This window comes from Stomoxys calcitrans, chromosome 2 (assembly GCF_963082655.1).
Source record: "Stomoxys calcitrans chromosome 2, idStoCalc2.1, whole genome shotgun sequence".
Taxonomy (NCBI): domain Eukaryota; kingdom Metazoa; phylum Arthropoda; class Insecta; order Diptera; family Muscidae; genus Stomoxys; species Stomoxys calcitrans.
This window is the reverse complement of record NC_081553.1, coordinates 21,329,654-21,343,466: the sequence shown is the minus strand read 5'-3', so window position 1 is coordinate 21,343,466 and position 13,813 is coordinate 21,329,654. Positions and strand designations below refer to the sequence as shown.

Here is a 13,813-nt window from a genome sequence, read left to right as displayed (position 1 = left end):
GAGCCATTTACAATCCCAACCGACCTACACTAATAACAAGTATTTGCCCAAAATTTCAAGCGGATTGCATTACGCCTTCAAAAGTGAGCAGACTGACGGACGAACGGACATGGCTAGTTCGACTTAAAATGTCACGAAGATCAAGAATATATATACTTTATGGGGTCTTAGACGCATATTTCGAGGAGTTACAAACAAAATGACGAAATAAGTATACTCCCATCCTATGGTGGAGGGTATAAAAATGGAGAAAATATCGCATGTTACGATTTTCGATAGTTTGCTGGCTCTATATAGGGCACGGATGTGGAAAAGCCCAACTTAGGTTGGCTTTGACAAATTTCAGCAAAATCGGGTAATTAATGCCTGTTTTATGGCCCCAAGGCCCTAAATCGGGAGATAAGATCTTGATCATACTCAGTGCGCATGTCGAGGAGCCTAACACAAAACATTGTGCTAAATTTCAGCGAAATCGGATAATACATGTGACTTTAATGGGCCTAAAACCTTAAATCGGGTGATCGGTCTTTATGGGGCCTGTATCAAGATATAGTCCAATATGACCCATCTTCGAGCTTAACCTAACGAACAAAAAAGAAGCTGCGCAAAGTTTCAACTAATTGTTTTCATTTTTGAAATTGGTAACATGATTTCAACAGACAGACGGACGGACTTGACTAGATCGTCGTCGATTTTTACGACGATCAAGAATATATAATTTTTTTATAGGGTCGGAATTGGATATTTCGATGTGTTGCAAACGGAATGACAAAATGAATAGACCTCCATCCTTCGGTGGTGGGTATAAAAATTTAAAAGTGTATAAGTTGAATTTAGGTTTAGATGAAAATCACTACACAACCAGTAAAAAATGTCCGGTATATATGAACAAACTAAAGGAAAACAATAAAATGAGTGCTAAGTTCGGCCGAGCCAAATCCTAGATACTCTTCACCATGGATCGCGATTGTCGACTTCTTTGTCTGGTTTTTCTTTTAAGGCAAATAAAGGATAATGGATAAAAATCGCTATGCTACTGGAGCTATATCAAGTTATGGTCCGATTCGGACCATAATAGAACTGAATGTTGGAGACGAAGTAGAAGCCATTGAGGAAAATTTCAGCCAATTCGGATAAGAATTGCGACCTTTAGGTGCTCTAGAAGTAAAATCGAGAGATCGGTTAATATGGGAGCTGTATCAGACTGTAGACCAATTGAGACGATATTCTACACATATGGAGAAGCCGTAATTTCATTTCAATCGGATAAGAATTGCGACTTCTACACCGGGGATAACCGGGAAATAGGTTTATATGGGAGCTATATGGGGTTTGCCCGATTTAGTGTAAGTAGCATGATTCCGAGACATTTTGGGCAGACCATATTTGGATAAAGCTGCCATATGGACTACGAATTACCTTTCGGAAATCCTGTTCTTACTTGTTTATATATTGTCTTGTCAGAAAATCTGCCATAACAAAATTATATATGACTTTCATATTCTAACAGCGATCACATTAGTAACGATTACCTTAATCAGGTAATGATTAGTTTGCTACTTTTCAAAGATAAGATTTGAGGGGCAAACTAATATGCTGGATGGTATACCAAAATGCTAGGCAATAATGTATATGAATTCATACATATTTCTGTATCATGTGCTGTACTCGAATTTATAATTGTTTGAGAACTTGCCTATCAAATTTAGACTAACATCAAATTTATTGAGCTTTAATGGCTGATATTGAAAGTCGATAAAAAGCTTGAAAACTGGTTGCGATAAGGAGGACATTGAAAAACAATGTATTGCAGTAATTGGGGATTTGCTAATACAGCAATTTAATGATAAATAAAATAAAATAAAATAAAATAAAATAAAATAAAATAAAATAAAATAAAATAAAATAAAATAAAATAAAATAAAATAATATAAAATAAAATAAAATAAAATAAAATAAAATAAAATAAAATAAAATAAAATAAAATAAAATAAAATAAAATAAAATAAAATAAAATAAAATAAAATAAAATAAAATAAAATAAAATAAAATAAAATAAAATAAAATAAAATAAAATAAAATAAAATAAAATAAAATAAAATAATATAAAATAAAATAAAATAAAATAAAATAAAATAAAATAAAATAAAATAAAATAAAATAAAATAAAATAAAATAAAATAAAATAAAATAAAATAAAATAAAATAAAATAAAATAAAATAAAATAAAATAAAATAAAATAAAATAAAATAAAATAAAATAAAATAAAATAAAATAAAATAAAATAAAATAAAATAAAATAAAATAAAATAAAATAAAATAAAATAAAATAAAATAAAATAAAATAAAATAAAATAAAATAAAATAAAATAAAATAAAATAAAATAAAATAAAATAAAATAAAATAAAATAAAATAAAATAAAATAAAATAAAATAAAATAAAATAAAATAAAATAAAATAAAATAAAATAAATTAAATTAAAATAAAACGAAAACTTAAAGAATATAGACTAATTAAACAAATTAAAATAAGTTTAAAAAACCAAGGTTTTTTATTTATTTATATATTTTAAATTAATTTTCTCTTTTTCGTTTTATTGGATTATTCTATGTGTTATATTATTTTTATACCCACCACCGACGGATGGGGGTACATTCATTTTGTAATTCCGTTTGCAACACATCGAAATATCTATTTCCGTATATATATTCTTGATCAGCGTAAAATTCTAAGACGATCTAGCCATGTCCGTCCGTCTGTCTGTTGAAATCAAGCTACAGTCTTCAAAAATAGAGATATTGAGCTGAAACTTTGCACAGATTCTTTTTTTGTCCATAAGCAGGTTAAGTTCTAAGATGGGCTATATCGGACTATATCTTGATATAGACCCTATATAGACCGATCCGCCGATTTAGGGTCTAAGGCCAATAAAAGCCACATTTATTATCCGATTTTGCTGAAATTTGGGGCAGTGAGTTGTGTTAGGCCCTTCGACATCCTCCGTCAATTTGGCTCAGATCGGTCCAGATTTGGATATAGCTGCCACATAGACCGATCCCCCGATTTAGGGTCTTAGGTCCATAAAAACCACATTTATTATCCGATTTTGCTGAAATTTGGTACAGTGAGTTGTGTTAGGTCCTTTAACATCATCCGTCAATTTGGCTCAGATCGGTTCAGATTTGGATATAGCTGCCATATAAACCGATAATCCGATTTGGGGTCTTAGGCCCATAAGAGGCGCATTTATTGTCCGATGTCGCCGTAATTTGGGACAGTAAGTTAAGTTAAGCCCCTTGACATACTTCTGCATTATCGCACAGATCGGTCCAGATTTGGATATAGCTGCCATATAGACCGATCTCTCGGTTTTAGGTTTTGGGGCCATAAAAAGCGTATTTATTGTCCGATGTTGCCGAAATTTGGGACAAAGAATTAAGTTAAGCCCCTCCACATATTTCTGCTATGGGACATGAGGTATGAGTTTTGCACCGGTTTTTGACGAAAGGTGGTTTACATATATACCCGAGGTGGTGGGTATCCAAAGTTCGGCCCGGCCGAAATAAACGCCTTTTTACTTGTTTTCTCTAAAAAAATATAAAGAATAAATGAAAAACATAAAATTTTTTTTAGAGTTTTAATTTTTTTTTTTTTAGTTTTCTTTCTAAATTAATTTTGTGTGTTAACAACTAAAAATGTCTATTACACGATCACACTGCTGACTATTAATTACAAACTTAGAAACGAAGAATTTCTCGATAGAGAACTCAAATTATTGCAGGTAACGGGCCATGAATACTGCCAACAGCAAGGTGAGGGCGGTAAAGCTGCTAAGGGAGGGGCTGCCGTTTTTCCTGAATAGAGTCAAATGGTCTCTGAAGGCACTTAATTTGGCTTCGGCCCATGCCAAGTTTTCTTCAACGGTCTTTTCTGCAGCCTCTAAAGTGGTTGCTGCTTCTCCGAATTTGGCCTTGTTATCCTTGTTGAAATTCTTCAATTTATCTTCCTGTGCATGGGTGGTAAAGCGAGACGCAATGTTTGAAATGACTGTGGCAACCGAGCCATAACTACCCATACTGAAATAAAAAAGAGAATATTATATGCTTAACTATTACTTAAGGACAGAAATTATTCTCAACTTACGCCTCGGCCAATTTATCAAATGACTTGGTAACCAAATCGAAGCAGGGCTCAACATTTTCATTGTTCTCGGTGTACAAGCTGGATAGGGCACTGGACTTGTCTTGACGGCGCACCTGATCGCTCAAAATGATGTTGTAGAACTTTTCAACCAAATCGGGATGTTTGACACAACCCAGGGAGTTCAACAGCAAAGTGGTCTCAGTAGCTACAGTCTCGGTAAGATATTTATTGAAGAGCTTATCGAAATCGTTCATATTGCCTTCACGCATGGCGGTGCAGTAGACGGCGGAGCGGATGTTCACCGGCACTGGTTTGTTATCCAGATTATTGAAGTAGCTCTTGGCCTTAGAGATACAGTCGTCCTTGCCAAATTTACAGGACCAAGAAAGGATCTTGGCACGATTGTAAATATCCAAAGAGGTGTCGTTTACTTTCTCCTCGAAGCCCAATAGATCATAGGTCTTGGAGGTCATTTCGCGTATGTAGTAGGCAAAATCACTGGTATCGGTACCCAAACGGATCACAAGATAGTTGTAGCCATTGAAAGCCGCCGTCCAGGGCAAATAATGGGTCTCGGTGCTTAGATACTGCAAAATGTCGAGGGCCAAATCGTAATCAACGACACTGGCACGGGCCAAGTTAAAGAGATCGTCCACAACTTGGGCACGATTCAATTCATGAATACCTCCCCAATTGCCAGAATTCAAGGCATGATGTATGCCATGCCAGGACCTGGTATCATAGTTCATACGGTAGTAACCAGTCTCCTGAATGTTGCCAATTATCCAGGAAGCGCTAGTGGGCAAAGTAAGGATGGTGGCGTCAGTGGTGTTCTTCAGGAATAGTACCGGTGTGGTATCGGTGAAATTTTTCGTTGAATTTGTGGTATAAGTGATGGGAATGGTGTAAAGAAGAGAATCATCGGCGCCATCATTACCCTTTAGCAAAAATCGCTTTTGACTAACGACCACAGTTTTATCGTTTGTCATATTGAATGTCACCAAGGGATAACCTACTTGTTCTGTAAAACTTTTAAAGAGATCATCGGCATCGGTTTGGAATGCAGGAGGCATATGCTTCTTCCATACGGCGAATAATTGTGAGGGAATTGTATTTTGAAATTGGCTGTAAGAGAAGAGAAATTAAAAAAAAAAAAATGTGAGACTTCAAAAGGATTCGTATATATTGTGAGAGTGAGAAGGAAAAGTTGTGCAAATGTGCAAAAAGTTACAAGTAAAAGCGTGCCAAGTTTGGCCTGGACAAATATTGGGCCCTCCTAAGAATGAACACAAAATTAAGATAGTTGAAGGGTATAGCTGCACTTTAAGTACTACATTTCTGCCAAACCAGAAAAAAAATAAATTTTTCAAGTGCCGTAGAAGGCTGGCCTGGAGATTGGTTTAAATGGTTGGATGTTGAAAGTCATAACAAAACTAGCAAAATTACAGCGAAATTTCAACAATTTCGATTTCCAGAGACTTTCAGACGATTCGTGGAAAATTTCAGCCTAATCGGATTATAATTGGGTCTTCTAGGGTCTTAAGATGTCAAATCGGGAGATCGGTTTATATGACAGCTATATCAGGTTTAACAGAAATTTGTGTGCAAATTCATTATAATCAGATAATAGAATGAATGACGAAATTAGTATACCCCCACCCTATGGTGGAGGGTATAATAATTTTGAAAAATATCAACTTTGGTTGAAACAATGAAGGACGGGCTACAGTCGGGCGAAGCCGACCTTTTGACACCCTACACCTCATTGGGTATCAACTTTGATTGAAACAATGAAGGACGGGCTAAAGTCGGGCGAAGCCGACCTTTTGACACCCTACACCACATTGGGTATGCATTTTTGAGCTACTAGAGCTAAGTCGTCGAATTTAAAATTAGCTTAAACTAGATTTTTTGAGAAGATCGATTGATAAATGAGTTAGCAAAGGCCTTAATAGTGAAAATCGGGAGATGCTATATCCAAAACTTAGTTATAATAGAGACTTTCGTGTCAAATTTTATGAAGATCTGTTAACAAATTATTGAGCATTATTCAAAATCGGACGAAAATATAAACGGGAGCTATATCTAAATCTGAACCCATATCTATTAAATTCAATAGCCGGGAGTCATAAGGGAATCGTTTGTGACAATTTTCGTGTGAATCGATTAACAAATGACAAAATACTAGTCCAAATTGGACGAACATCTATATGGGAGTTATGTCTAAATCTGAATCGATTTCTATGAAATTCACTAATAATGTCCAGACTGATAAGAGAACCCTTCGTGCATAATTCCGTGATCGTTTCGTTCATCGGTTTACAAATGACGATATAATTACAATTTTAGTCCAAAACGGACGAACATATGTATGGGAGCTATATTTAAATCTGAGCCGATTTCTATGAAATTCTTCACAATGGCGAAACTTATGAGAAAATCACTCGAGCTAAATTTTGTCGAATCGGATTATAAATGATGATATAATTCGAATTTTAGTCCAAATTGGACGAAGCCGATTTTTCCCAATTTCAATAGGCTTCGTCTCTAGGCCCAAAAAAATGCTTGTGCCAAATTTGAAGATGATCAGATGATAATTGCGAATCAGGAAGTGATTCTGAGTCAAACGGTGTACCTATCAATGGGTCTATCTCTCTTCCTTTTAGGTGTTACAAACGTATTCACTAAGTTATAAACCCTGTACCACAGTAGTGGTGTAGGGTATAAAAACAACTACGGAAGTTGTTAATTTTCCTGCAACAATTTATTTTGAATCTCAATGACCCAAAGTACAAATTTGTTGTTGAAAGGTACAACATATAACAACAAAAATATATCCATAAGCAAGACAAAGAATCATTTACCAGCCCGCCGCATGTGCTTTACTTCGGGTGGTGGTGTTTTTATTTTCTTTGTTCGGCTCGCGCTTCTTTGTTTCCTTTGTTTTACTGCTGCTCTCGCGGTTTTCTATCACCCTTAAAAACAAATTTTAATAATTTTGGTACCGCAGAGGATTGAACTCATGATCTCATGTTTGGTAGTCTTGCATGCATCCACTAGCCTACCGACATCAACTTTATAATGAAATAACTCAATGAGTACTGCTGCACAGTAATAAGTGTAGCAATTAATTAAATTAAAACAAGTAAAAGAGTGCTTAGTTCGGCCGGGTCGAATTTTATATACCCTCCATCAATGAACGCATTTGTCAAGTTCTTTGAATGGCTTATTCAATATACATATGAATGATGTTTTTAATATATATTGACCGATGTGGACCGTACTTTTTTTTCAATCATCCAACACACTGGCGATGTCCCCTATATATGCGGTGTATTGCGTTGGAGAGGATAGTTAAGGATAGGAGAAGAGAAAGAGGGAGTAGTGTTTATTGATACTTGCTTTGAATTTCTGGATGTCGTAAGTAGCGGAAAAAACATCCGCCAGAAGTCGATTTCACATACGAACTGATCTTGCGAAACAAAATTCTCTCGGTAGTGCATGGTCCGATCAGCTGGCCATTCGATAACAAACCGGTGCGCGCTTCTAGAAAATCTTGTATTTCTGACAAACACTTTAAGTCAAGAATCAGAAGACTGATTTCCGAAGAACACACACCGTGAAAGAATGGATAGAACAGCGGCACACAACACTCGTTTCGACGATGTTCAAGGGAAATAATAGAGTTGGTCAAACAGCTCCAAGGATGATTTTGGATCTCATGCCACTATATGTGAGTTATATTTCATCTTCGGCCTGATGTACTCAGCGTAGATATGAAGAAGATCAGCGGGAGTGATATATTTCTTACACCGCTTAAGAAAGCCCAAGCACTTGAATGCTTCTTTCGACACCTCGAATACATGTTCTGACTGCTTGATATCTTCACCGTCAATAGACGGTGCGATCTCTGAGAAAACTCGATATAAATCGAGCAAAGTTGTTACCGACACCAAACAAGACCCTATTAAATGCCTTGAGGATATCCAGAGCCACGACCTTACTCTCACCATAGCTTTAGTATCTGAACTTGGTAATTTTAAATACCTTATAGGTAAGAATGTCATCAAACCCTGTCACAACTCGTGCCTATGACCCAAGGCCAATATTCGTGCAATTTCATGCATAGAGATTTTATATAGCAGTGGCTGGCCAATGCACATGTGAGCACATGTGCTAGTGTGTGTTATATATCCCAGCCCATGGGCTTATGTTCTTGTTCGTATGCACAAACATGTGTAATAGTGTGTGTGTGTGCATTTGCCCGCCACTGATTTAAACATGTTCACAACAAAATACTTACTACTCTTTGAGATATTCTTGCAAAGATTTCTTGAAGTTCTCCTCACCCATAACATGTCTGACCATGCGAATGAAGCTGCCACCCTTGTTGTAGGAAATGCTGTTGAACATGCGGCCCAAATCCGAGGGTGAGTTGGTATTTTCATTGCTCAAGGGATTGGTGCTGTTGGTGGAATCCATGTTCATGACAGTTTGAATTTGATCCACAACGAATTGTTGATCCATTTGAAAGTGGCTTTCGACCTGTAATGAGAAACAAATCTCAGGTTTATCAACGCCTGAGTGGCAAGCACTTGTTTAACCTACATTATGGGTTCCAAAATATTGGAAATAACGAGCGAAACCTTCATTCAGCCATGTGTAGCTCCACCATTGACAAGTGACCAAATCACCAAACCACATGTGAGCTTGTTCATGGGCCACCACAGCGGCAATAGCTTGCTGGGCACCGCGAGTGGTCGAACCCTCCTCATACAACAAAGAACGTTCGCGATAGGTGAGAAGACCCCAGTTTTCCATAGCACCAGCAGAGAAATCGGGAATAGCGGCCATATGCATTTTGTCCACACCCAACGAGTAGAAGGGAAGATTGAAATAGTCATCGAATTCCTTTAAGATCTTTTGACCCACATCGAAGGCATACTCGGTTTGTTGGAAATATTCGGGACGGGCAAGAACACCAAATTCACCATTGAAACGTTCATTGAATTCGGATACAATGAAGGCCAACAAGTAGGTGGACATTTTGGGTGTTGTGTAATAGGTATCGATGAAATATTCACTGCAAAAGACACAAAAGAAAAGATATGCCATAGGCTTTAAAGTGCTGCAGTTTTTGTGTTAGGATTTCTAGCTTAACATACCCATCCATGACGCTCTTGATGATGCGGGTATTACTGACAGTCTTCATGCTGCGATGACGCTTAATTGTTACATCAAAAGTGGCCTTGAAACGTGGCTCATCAAAGGAGGGGAAGGCACGACGGGCATGATTGGTTTGGAATTGAGTGGAACCCAACCATCTGGAATTGATAGAGAAAGAAAGTATGAAAGAATTTTTATAACTGCTGCTGTGAATTTCCGTATCCTCTACTCACTTGGTATTATTTTTTGGATCCGTATACGAGCTGCGATAGAATCCATGCATATCATCATCCATGGTACCGGTATACACAAAATGCAACACATATTTCTGATCCTTGGCCATGGCCGTTGTCAAGGTATAGGTAATAATATCGGTGACATTATCGGGTTCCACATTTGGCAGAGCTATCACATTGTTTGGTGAAGCTGTAGACCAGTATTCACGTTTGGTGAATTTTAAATTTTTCGTATGCATCACCAATTGGTTGGTGGGTTCGGCAGGTACTATTGTCAAATATAGTTCACCATCAAAAGTGAAACGGTTATTTGCGGGATCCGTTTCCAAGAGATATGGTCTTAAGGTAATATTATAATTTTCCGGATGAATGGTGAGTGGTAGGCGATAATTAGGATCGGCAAAGGGTGTAATGGACTCGATTTCCTCCAAAGGAACAGCAGCAGCCATACAAAGGCATGCTGCCAATAGGGCAGTACTAAGGATGTACTTCATGTTTGTAGGGGGGAGTTGGAAAAATCACTGAAAGAGTTTGGAAAAACGGTAGTTAAGATTAATATATATTATTAAACGGCCAAGGGTTTTATAAAGACGATTTTTTGGTACATATTTCGGCCAAAGCCGTAAGCTATCGAAGTGCAGATTAGCATGTCCACCTATGACGCTGAATGCCTTGATTCGAATACAGTAGCATCAGAAAAATTTTCAGCGCTGGTTGTCCCCTCCTAATACTAGCGACATTTGGGAGGTCCTACGCCATGTAAAAACTTCTCCCCAAAGAGATATCACTCTGCGGCACGCCGTTCGGACTTGGCTGTCAAAAGGAGGCCACTTATTATGGAGCTTAAAATAAAATCGAACAGCACTCATTGATTTGCGAAATGTCAATGAGTGCTGTTCCCTACTCTGATTTCAATGAAATTTGGCTCAGTAAGTTCTGATCCGATCTGATGTGTGGTCCAGATCGGATTATATTTGGATATATATGCCCTATGGACCGGCCGCCCAATATAGCGTATTTAGACCGATTTCGATGAAAATGGGCACATTGAGTTCAGGCAAACCCCTACTTAATCCTGCCAAATGTGGTTCAGATCGGATCATATTTAGGCTCCTTGACATTCGTGTCGGGTAAGGTCCTGATCAGTCTATGTTGGGATATAGTTACCATATATACCAGTCTCCTGATTTCAGGTCTTGGGCCCATAAAAAGGGCATTAATTATTGATGAGCTTAGACACTTGGAGTTGTATTAAGCTTCTCGAGATACGCGACGAATATGGTCCAAAACGGTCTACCTTTAGATATAGCTGGCTTTATAAGCGTGAAAGACCTCTGTGGTCTAGACTAAGCACTTCCAAGAAAAGTTTCATTGTTTCAAAATTTGCTCATTTTATTGCTTTTATTCAGAATGCTGGGTAGGGTTCGCTAATGGCTGCCATTTAGACCGATCTCCAGAATTAAGCTCTTGGGCGCAAAAAAGACATATTTATTACTCGACTTCCCTGAAGTTTGGCATAGTGAGTCAAGTTAGAACACTAGAGGAACGCGCCGAGTATGGTTCAGATATGTCTATATTTAGATATAGGTTAGGTTGAAAAGAGGGTGCAGATATTAATCCCCCCCATGCCACTATGGACATACACCTACGCCAGTAATCGGCTTGTTGTGCGCTCTAAATGCAAAAGAGTAACCTCGAAAAAGAAACTCTAAGTTAGAGATTCCATGCTACTTAAAAAATCCTTAATTGTTTCAATGCCACACCCCTAAGTTGGTTCGTGTCTGTAATAGTGTCCCCAACTATGAGTCGGTATCTGTTAGACGCAAAAGCCGAAAGCCGGACAAAGGAAATGCTCCAACGTCTCATCATATTCCCCGCATGCCCTACACATGCTATCGCTTGCCGCAGCGATTTTACATAAGTGAGCTCGCAGTCCTATGTGTCGTCTCACGATCTCATAGGATTTTCGCCGTCCTACCAACCGTTTAGCTGTTGCACAGGGTTGCATGCGCTATCGTCGCCACGCCCTTAACTCGAACTGCGTCGGCCCGAAAGGCTTCGGGTTAACCAAGTTTATCAATGGCAGTCCTCTGGCCTTCACCTCCAAATCATCTGCCCTTTCATTACCTTATTCCGTTATGGCCTGGCACACAAACGATGCAGATTTTATCATCCTCAGAGAAGGCGTTAATCTCCTTCTTGCCCTGGTTGTTATTGCCCTTATGGTCAATTTACTGTCCGTAAAGATCTTCACACTCGACGACCTCGCGTTAGTATTACACCACCTGAGGCATTCCTTGATCACCCGTATCTCCGCCTGCAAGACCGTTTTATGGTCAGGCAGTCTAAAACAGATCTCAGTCCCTGGGTTCTCATTGTAGACCCCCAGGCCCACTCTGTCCTCTAGCTTTGACCCATCCGTGTTACATGATCTTCCAGATGGCAATACTAGAGATCCGTCAATCCAAGACTGTGCCACCGGCAGCAGTGTCTCGCACTCAACCTCAAGGCTCATTTTCCCTTCCTTCCAGGTTTCCAATATTCGCCTCGATTATACTATCGTCGCCTCGATCACACTTAATCTGTATGTCAATGGGTCGTATATCTAGAATGGTCTCCAGTTCCCAAGTGGGCGTGGTCCTCATCGGGCACACCCATTCGAAGAATATTTAAATAAGGTATTGAATAAAACCATGCAATGGCTTTCAAGAAGGGTATATCAAAAAGGTCCAAATTTAACAAAATTTTTTCGTGGCTAAAGTACAGAGAACCAAATAAGTTCATGTTGCCACAGTGTCTTGATGAAAAGAAGGACCATATTCACATCATTCCCATAATTTTCCAAAAACCGCAAAAGAATTCGCATAATTTTGAATCGCTTTAATGCAAGCACTTCCACATTTCTTAAGCAATAAAGAACGAAGCATAATTTAACCCAGTCCAAAATTTTGTTGCTTGCATTCGAACCATGGTTTTTGCATTTTTCCTGTGACACTTTTAAGAACAGATTTGCTTTATTTTTGAAAAAAGATTTTTTTGTAATTTTTCACTGTTATTAGCACTTTTTAATTTACTTCACAAACAGTTTTCAAGAGTTTTCTTCAAATTGAAAAAAAAACAAAATTTATATATTTCTTCAGTTTTTTAAGGTTATTCTTCCAAAAATTCGAATTTTGTTTTAAAAATTTTCAAGCATATTTTTTTATTTTTTTTTTTGTAGTGTCCTTCCACTTTAAGTACATCACAAATATTGAATCCACTTGTAGTTTTCTTTCTTTTGGTTAAACTTTTGTTTCCCCCATTTAAACACTAAGGTTTACAGGGTGTGGTGTTCACCGAGCTAGGGTACCCACCTTCAATGTGGATTCTTTTCGTTGTAATGGCCCCAAAAACTAATGGCCAACTGAGGATGGGCCAGAAATGCCAGTTATATTTATAACCAATACGCCAACTCTTTGAAATTTATCTCAAAAATGTTATTTTATGGGCCATCTGATAAGGCTACCTTTCGCTCTGGTATCTCTGGCAAATATTGTCAAATAGTTCTTGCTCCACTGTCGGCATATTATTTATACCCCCTGCCATATACATGAATGCAGATTCTAGGTACCGTCGATAGAGTTTCGTAGGGGACGGTGGGTGAGGGATATCGATGTTTTTTCAGTGTTAAAGCTATCGCAGCCCTGTTCTGAATTATAGAGTTTTAGGTTCTCAAAAATCGCCACAGAGATAATCGGTTTATTAGATAGATAATAGAGTGTAGAGATACGCGCAATATACAAGTGATATCTTATCGTTTATATATGCCAAAATTTATTATTGCTTTAGCTATAGGTAGCAATAAATATTAAATCAGGTATTTGACAGTTTCTGGAAGAAAGTTATATGTCAAAATATGTAAGGGTTTAAGTATTGATATTGGAAAGGACGAAAATCGGTAATACTTTTCTAGACAATACAGACAAGACAGACAAGACAGACAAGACAGACAAGACAGACAAGACAGACAAGACAGACAAGACAGACAAGACAGACAAGACAGACAAGACAGACAAGACAGACAAGACAGACAAGACAGACAAGACAGACAAGACAGACAAGACAGACAAGACAGACAAGACAGACAAGACAGACAAGACAGACAAGACAGACAAGACAGACAAGACAGACAAGACAGACAAGACAGACAAGACAGACAAGACAGACAAGACAGACAAGACAGACAAGACAGACAAGACAGACAAGACAGACAAGACAGACAAGAC

The 13,813-nt window shown here is 37.8% G+C and overlaps 1 protein-coding gene across 1 annotated transcript; it reads right to left on the bottom strand.

Moving 5' to 3' along the window:
* Positions 1-3,659: 3,659 nt before the first annotated feature.
* LOC106086708 (membrane alanyl aminopeptidase) lies at positions 3,660-13,007 on the bottom strand. The gene is made up of 7 exons (XM_013251482.2): positions 12,902-13,007; positions 9,546-10,069; positions 9,312-9,470; positions 8,755-9,229; positions 8,450-8,691; positions 4,147-5,271; positions 3,660-4,079 (listed from the first exon to the last, which is right to left on the bottom strand). The coding sequence occupies exons 2-7, from the start codon at positions 10,040-10,042 to the stop codon at positions 3,776-3,778; spliced, it is 2,802 nt and encodes a 933-aa protein (XP_013106936.1). The 5' UTR covers positions 10,043-10,069; positions 12,902-13,007; the 3' UTR covers positions 3,660-3,775.
* Between the last annotated feature and the right edge of the window lie 806 nt (positions 13,008-13,813).

Bases quoted from the DNA above. Each gene is read 5' to 3' on its own strand.
- LOC106086708 (XM_013251482.2), bottom strand. From the start codon at position 10,042: ATGAAGTACATCCTTAGTACTGCCCTATTGGCAGCATGCCTTTGTATG. The intron at 9,471-9,545 runs GTGAGTAGAGGA...TATCAATTCCAG, and splicing joins GATCCAAAAAATAATACCAA to ATGGTTGGGTTCCACTCAAT. The intron at 8,692-8,754 runs GTAGGTTAAACA...TTCTCATTACAG, and splicing joins AATATTTTGGAACCCATAAT to GTCGAAAGCCACTTTCAAAT.